Source organism: Crassostrea angulata, chromosome 5 (genome assembly GCF_025612915.1).
Source record: "Crassostrea angulata isolate pt1a10 chromosome 5, ASM2561291v2, whole genome shotgun sequence".
Classification (NCBI taxonomy): domain Eukaryota; kingdom Metazoa; phylum Mollusca; class Bivalvia; order Ostreida; family Ostreidae; genus Magallana; species Magallana angulata.
The window spans coordinates 18,457,700-18,465,842 of record NC_069115.1 but is presented as its reverse complement, the minus strand read 5'-3'; the positions used below and the strand labels follow the sequence as shown (position 1 = coordinate 18,465,842).

Below are 8,143 nucleotides of genomic sequence, written 5' to 3'. Positions count from 1 at the left end.
TTTTATTCAAAACACGGAGCAAGTGCAAAAGGAGAATCCAGGCACTACTGAAAATGGTTGTTTAAACTCTGTTACAAGATATTTATGCAATACATTTGGACGATTTTTAATAAAATTACACTTACCCGTGAATGAAATACAATTGAAATCGAAAAAAGTTTAAATATTCAAGATATCCTCATTGGGAAATATTATTTTGCCCTCGTTATATTTGACAGGAACAAAAACACGGAGATTTAAATTGGGAAATGTTGACGACATCTTTTGTCCATTCGGAAGTCACTCGAAGTATCTCGCACAATTTTTTCAGAGTTTCATCCACAAGATAGAGGGGGTGTTATAAAGGGGGAATCTTGGGCTTTTATAAATATTGAAACATTCAAGTAAATGTGCGGAAAAAATATCTTGTGACAGTCTATTAATAGTAATTGGTGTATTTTTTAATCAACAAAAGTTTATACTAATATCTGGGTCAATAAATCAATAAGTTCGTTTATCTAAACTTGATCTAAAATTCCCGATTGAACATTAGATGATTTTAGACATTAGTCTAATGATCCATTTAAATCCCTAAATATGTGATAAGGGTGTTCTCTGGATGCTTCAAAACGTTTCCGAAAGTTTTTTTTAATCCTTGTTTGCCTTATTTTATGACTTAATTATGACTTCACTCTTTAAACAAGAAACGTGGTATGCAAACCTCCTCATGCATATTGTGCAATATTTAGATCATTTCTTTTCTTGGTACATTGATATATTCTAATGACCTGTTTGGTTTGTCAATTTTTCCCCATCTAGCATGCCCTCCAGTTGACTGTACGTGTATTTACTAACATGATTAAAGAGAGGTGCCTTTTGTCAAAACTCAGGATATAAAACAGAAATGTTTGTAATATTTTTTTCTGAGTCCATTGCAATTTTATTTCATTGAATTCACACTAATAACTTCATCATACAGGCTATAAACATACGAGGGTTATTCTGAAATTATTGAGACAACACAAATAATAATCTCTCTTTCTAAACGTCAAAGTTGTAAAATTGACATAAACATTTAAGAAACCTAAATCAATAATAATGGAAAGTAATATTACAAAATAATTAATTGTTTGTTTATGACAGTACATAAACAAGTCGATGGTCGGGATACTTGGCGCAGACACACAGAGTTTAAAAAACTTAAATGGTAGATTAAACTTTTTTATTTAAGGAGTGTTTGACCTAACTGCCACTTCGTTGAAGTTTCCGCAAAGTTCGATGGTGGGCAAAAAAATTCTCGCAATACTGCATTTTACTGACTGGTAGCTTAATCTTATTAATATGAATACACATTTTCCCTCTGAACATATTTTAGTTACATGTAAAACATTTTCGGACCTGAAATTCATGGATATTTTTTATCATTGTTGGGGCATTCTTTTTTCAAAATTAATCTACTGAAGTATTGCATTTGCTTTGATACTTTGTTGCACTTTTATATTGTTTCTAAATTGAGCCAACTTTGACTCACCATATGGTAAATGTTATACATATATAACGCACATTGGCCCACCATTGGTCCAGTATTAGAAGATAACATGTTACATTATGCCAACATAGGTTTATCGGTTGGCTGATAACAAAATTTGATTTGGGCAACAATCGTTTACCAACGTTTGTCAAATGCAACACTGAATTCGGCACAATATATATTGCAGCTTCCAACATATATTGAAGTTTCTAAAAATTGTCGCATTGGTGTTTTAACTGTGAATTTATCTCATATATTTACTAGCTACATGAACCAAAGACCCACACAGTCTAAAGGAGAACATTAATAAGTGTCAGTACTATCTTTGTACTTATTAATAGGTATAAAGTTCACATTTAGACTGGCATTCTTTATCTGCAAAAGATGACTTAAGTTCAAATCAAGGTGGACAAAGGTACATCAAGTATTATTGCTTTACACTCGTTTGATATATAGAGATAATCTTAAAAAAAACTTGGTTACGTAAATGTTATATTCTTTCTTATGACAGGGCGTAGATAATATTTGGATCCAAACTCTACAAACTCTACTCAAACCCATAATTTGATCTTTACTTATCTGAGTGAGCCTCGTGTTTTTAAATTAACAGACCAAGAATGAATTTCAAGCCATGCTGTTATATAAAAAAAATAAACATCTACATAATACAATTGTAATATGATGCTCCATCATTTTTGTAAATCAATCGAAAGAGTATAAGAGGGTCCTAGCACTTACAGTTTCCTGATCAAACAATTGAACAAATTGAACAGCTTTGAGTAGAGAGGTTTTTGACTAACATCAAATACTTAAACACCATCAAAATAAATATTAACCCTTCAAAATGTTTGTCTGTTTGAGAATAAAAGGAAACATTCATTAAAATATTCCTTTGTCTAGAATAGATAAACAGAGACAGGGGTAAATATACATCCATACATCAGAAAGCGCCATTATTTGGTTAAGGTTTCATGGTTTTCACACGCTTTAACGATTCATCTTCATATATGGAAAAAGAGTATAAATCAGAAGTTTAAGACTTCTTGTATCTACATATAAAATGTCAAAATAAAAGTGGATAAACATGTGATTCCGGTATATAAACAGTCATTTTATTTTAAGATATGGTTTATAATACTGGTGTATAGCCAGTATAAAAACAAAACTGTTAAACGTTAGTTTAGGGTTATTAGAATTAGCAAAGAAACTTCCGTTCTGATTCAAGATTTTTTGAGTCCCCGGTAAAATTTCTAAAGCTGCTTGGTCCGACTTTATATCGAATTTTATGCACGCTTTTAAACGATGATTATGCTTAATATATGTATAATAATAAACATTGCAGTAGTTTTTCTAGTCAATTATGCCAAATTACAATGAAGAAAAATAAGTACACAAATTGCTTACAAACAAACGACTTATGAAAAGGGTACCGCGTTATTTCGCCTCATGTTAAATTTCACCCCTGACGACGAGACGGGTATCATGGTTATATTACGACTCTGACATCGTATTAAATAAAGGTCGAAATAATCAGACAAATTACAAATAAACATGTGTACATGTACGTTTTGTTCGCTGATATTTCTGAAGTTTGCTTTCTTTACAGTCGATGCATAGCATACGGGTTGAATAATAGTAACCCCAATCTTCGGGGGACGAAACCAAACAGTTTTCTTTTCTAAAAATTCCCGTGGTGCACTTTCGTTTGTTTTTTCGTTTGCCCAAAAAGAAACTATCTTTATTTACTTTGAATATTTCTAACTTTGAAAGGAGACTGATTCTGCTCGTGTAAATAGAAGAAAGTCCATAACTTTCTATGATAAATGGTTTGTATGGAAAAAATATTGATACTGTAATAACAAAAAAAAAATGGACCAACCAGCTTAAACAAATCTTTGTCAAATTTTACGGCTATAACAAATTCGGATATAACGAATTTACGGATATAGCGAACTGATTTTGAATCCCGTAGAGGTGAATAATAACGGAGTTTAAAACTTTTATAACGATATTTCTTTAGAATATAAAATGTTTGCACTACTATTTAACATTATAGTTTCAATGAATTTATTTTAATAAGTTTTTCAATTCACAATCCAATTATTAAAGGTATCAAAGTAATGCCTTTTAATTTAAGCCCAATTAGCAAAAATTATAGTCTGGTGAAAGAATACATGAAAATAGAGAATTCTTTATAGTTATTATTAAGGATTGATTATACCGATATAACGAATTACGGATATAACGAAGTAAATCCATTGGTCCCTTGGACTTTGCTATAACCGAGTTTTACTGTATATGAAATAATTCAATTAAAATGGTATAATAACTTCATTTTATAACTGTATTTTTATGGGAAATGTCGACGTGTACTTAAATATGTTTATAAACATAAATCGTTCATAGTATTCTAGTGATATTAAGACACAGTTTGTTTAGATGTAGTTATATTGGATTTTTTTAATTTTGCCAGTGTAACCATCGGCCACAAAGAGATTGTCTCTGCTGTCAACACACAAACCGATTGGTCGCTGTAAATGACAGTTGTAAATGTAGCGGAGGAACTGTCCGTCCTGGTCTAAGATGTGGATACAGTTGTTCTTATAATCTGATGTCAAGATTCTACTCTGGCTATCTGCAGTGATTCCAACTGGTTCAAATGGTTCCTTGGTAAGTAACGGAGGACCGGTGTATTTAAACCTGAATTTCCCGGCCTGGTTGACCACCACTACTGCACGTGAACGGTTGTAACTGTCAGCCACACAGATGTCTAAGTTCTTGTTCTCACAGATATATTTGGTGTGACGTTGCGATGAATAGAGAGGTTGTCCTTTCTCATTGAATTGTATGCTTTGTTTCTCTGTGTAGCCAGAATAACGCACAACTTTTGCTTGTTTCTTATCATCAGTGATCATGACAACCAGGAGGTCACCAGAGGAAGAACAACAGACATGGAGAGGTTTCCACCCCCTTAGACTGATTATTGTTTCTATGAGTGTATTTCTCACTATGTTCACACTTTTATCAAGATAGTCAGTATAAACTAGTTCACCACTCTGTGTCACTGCTATGTCGGTTGGCTTATTCCCTGACTTTGTTTGGACTGATTTCACTAGTTCTCTCTTAAGATTATAGAGGCTCATCATGTTGTCTGAACCACACGCCCATACTTCAAAATCATTAAGACAGGACACACTCTCTAATTCATTGGATTTTCCATGTTCTGTGCTTATATCTGTAATAATCCGTGGGACATCAATAAGCGGCCTGTCAAGGGGAAACGGCTCAGCACCGGGAGATTCGATTATGTAGCCATGTTCTTCTGTCTTGATAGATAACGGTGACAGAGAACCAAACTGTCGATAAATTTGATCTTTGTTAATCATCCGTGGAATGAATCTTGGTAAGGAAACTGTGGGTATTGGAGGTACTCTTCTGAATTCAGCATTCATGGATTTATAAGCAGAGACAACGCATACATCATTAGAGCTCAGTAATTCATTCAAATCAGCAATGATCTGTGCAATATCAGAAATGCTGCGCTTTATTTCATCGTCCTGCTTATCTAAAATAGCCAGCTGTTTGGATTCTATTTCATTTAAGTTAGATTTAAATTTCCCGATTGCTATGTCTATTTCTTTGTGCAAATCTTCTCCGTGTTTTTCTATAGCTGGTGTCAGTTTTTGGGAGTTTTTATTCAGATCAGCTCTCTGAACTTGGATGTTAGATGCTATCTCTTGGTATTGAGGATAAATTGTATTTTCTAATTCTTGTATATCTCTCTGTATAGCTTCTTTCTTGTGTTCTACAATTTTTGAAATCCCAACCTTTTTATGCCCTAGATGTTCACGAGAGGAAACACACTCAACGCAAACTGGAATGTCACATTCTTCGCAATGAAGGTCACAAAATTGCATGGAATGTGTTGAACATTTAGGATTAAGTCCCCACTTTTTAAATAGCACTACTTTGTGTTCTTGAGACTCATCAGAGAGATGTTCCCCCTCACACACTTTGCACAAATGTGTGTGACAAATTGCACAGTACATAATGGGGCCCGGGGTCTCACAGAGCTGACACCGTAACACATCCTGGGCCCAACAGCGGTCCATGGTCAGACTTTCTGATTAATTCCAAAAGGATTCTACATGTACCATTGAAAAGATAAAAAATTAAGTCCCATTAATTTTTTTTATCAAATTGATCTTCAACTCACAATAAAAATTAAACCGTTTAATTTTAGCAAATCACACAAACCTATATTGATAGTCTTAATTAAAACACTTTCGATTCCTTTTAAGTGAAAATCATGCACCTAAAACAGACCATATCATGATAATAACTTAATTATTATTTTATAAAAACCAACAAACCTTCACAAACGACAACGTATAAACTAGGGTTCGTATTCTTTCCTGGTGTTGATGGTCCTTCATTTTCATCATAGAATTAAATTAAAGAGCTGGCGGATATCTAGTTTTAGATAAATTAATAAGGACATGCCTGTATTTTCAGAAATTGCTTCTCATGCAAAATCAATTAAAAGGATCTGAATAAAATCTTTTATCATTTTGTGATAGTTTGACTTAGTTTTATTTAAAGAATTATGTTTTAAAAGAATAACTTACAGGTCTGAGTCTGTATGATTTGTCTCAGTCTGAAACAAACCTGTCTGGCTAGAAGTCTTGGTTGCAATTAAAGAATTACAGAACCAGAATATAAAAGAATATCTCCCGCCAAACTCTATAAGTAGTGACCAATACTGACCAATCTCAAACCGTAAATATAAAAAATACCTATCTTCAAATGGAATAATCCATACCACTGAAATAAATAACCTAAACGGACTATACCATTATTTATAATAGGGGTGTTTAAGTTTACACACACTTGTTAGTATTAGTGCAGTGCAAAGAGTGAAAGATGGAAAAAGTGAATGAATGAATAACTAAATAATTCTAAAAATAAAACTAAGTCAAACTATCACAATTTCTCTGTTTCTATTTTATTTTATTTAATTTTTAAACACGCTAAACAAGCTTAAACGTGTCTTTTTATTAATCATATAACATCAATTATTATTGTTGCCTTCACTTTTGATCTAAAGAGTTTTTAATTTTAAAAGAAAAAAATCTTTTCATGTAGATCCTTCTCCTGTGACATCATCTAGTTCATGTTTAGATTGAAAAATTTCAATTAAATTTAAACCGCTGAATTGATCCTGCTAATCTGAGACAGCATACCCACAATTAGATCAAATAATTAAGCTAGTCTTTAACGTTATACGTGAAACACATTTTAAATCGCGCTGTTTTCATATATATATATATATATATATATATATATATATATATATATATATATATATATATATATATATATATATATATATATATATATATATATATATATAACAATTATGAGATGACGCTATGTCTCTTTATTTTTTAAATCGGAAGACAATCGACTGGTCCCAACATTAACAGTGTCCTGCTCATACACTTGAACTAAGTGAAGAGCATAGAGTGGAGAGGTTTGTGACGATCATTTAATACTAAAACACCGTCAAAATGAACATATACCCTGAAGGTGCCACTACTGTATTGAAATTTACTACATATTCTTACCAAAATTGCGCAATTTTAGATACATATTAAAATTCAAAACGAACTTCTGGGGTAAATCCTCTTGATATCTTATTAAACAATACTTTATTACAATTTTCTAGCAAAATACACACGTGCATTCAGCAAGGCGTCAGACTTTGTTTACATCGAAGTTACACATGTGCTTGAAATTTAAGCCCGGGCCTTTTCACCCCCCCCCCCCCCCCGTCCCTCCGGAAACAACACGCATCAAAAATTCAAATGACCTTGCATTATTACAAAAGATAGTTAGACTTCTTATACATTGTTTTTTAGTTGTTCATAAAAAAATCAGCTCCTATCGCGTGCGGAAACACCCCAAATTTAAAAGGGAATTCGGTATTTATTTTGCCTCAGCCATGTTTTGACGTAAACCTTCAGTGAAATACTGTTATGACACCTGCAAAGTGTTTGTCAGTTCGTGAGTAAAGTCAAAAAGTAATTCTATCTTTTAATCAAGAGTAGATTAACATAAAAGTATGTTATATCAATAAAACTTAAAAAAGCAAATATATCGGTAAAACATGATTTACACACGCTTTTAACAATTCAACTTCCTATGTACGGAAATAGAAGAGTAATATAGAAGTGTAAGACTGTGTATTTATATGCATACAATTTCAACCTTTTTATACACTTGAGACATTACGTCATAATTGAATGCGGTCATATATTACAAAAAAGAGTAATACAACCACAACATTTTCTATAAACAAATTGTTCCATTTACAGCCCACCACTTTTTGTTTAAAAGTGCAATGAAACCAATTATTAAATTAGTTCAGTTAAAACATACGTTTATTTTTTACTAGACGGTCATGCTAGCATTGTAGTTGTTATAGAGTCCCTTCCATGCCTAACAAAGTTTTAAGAAGTTTTACAAATGTAACCTAAACTTCTTTTGATTTAATTTTCTACAAAGATCGCTCAAATGTGTTTAAATATTATTAACTTAACTTAAAATCACTAAATATATACCTGACAAGTT

The 8,143-nt window shown here is 32.3% G+C and overlaps 1 protein-coding gene across 1 annotated transcript; it reads right to left on the bottom strand.

Annotated features, from left to right (window-relative positions):
* Positions 1-2,465: 2,465 nt before the first annotated feature.
* LOC128184542 (uncharacterized) lies at positions 2,466-6,191 on the bottom strand. The gene is made up of 3 exons (XM_052854077.1): positions 6,139-6,191; positions 5,884-5,983; positions 2,466-5,654 (listed from the first exon to the last, which is right to left on the bottom strand). The coding sequence occupies exon 3, from the start codon at positions 5,620-5,622 to the stop codon at positions 3,946-3,948; it is 1,677 nt and encodes a 558-aa protein (XP_052710037.1). The 5' UTR covers positions 5,623-5,654; positions 5,884-5,983; positions 6,139-6,191; the 3' UTR covers positions 2,466-3,945.
* Between the last annotated feature and the right edge of the window lie 1,952 nt (positions 6,192-8,143).

Bases quoted from the DNA above. Each gene is read 5' to 3' on its own strand.
- LOC128184542 (XM_052854077.1), bottom strand. From the start codon at position 5,622: ATGGACCGCTGTTGGGCCCAGGATGTGTTACGGTGTCAGCTCTGTGAG.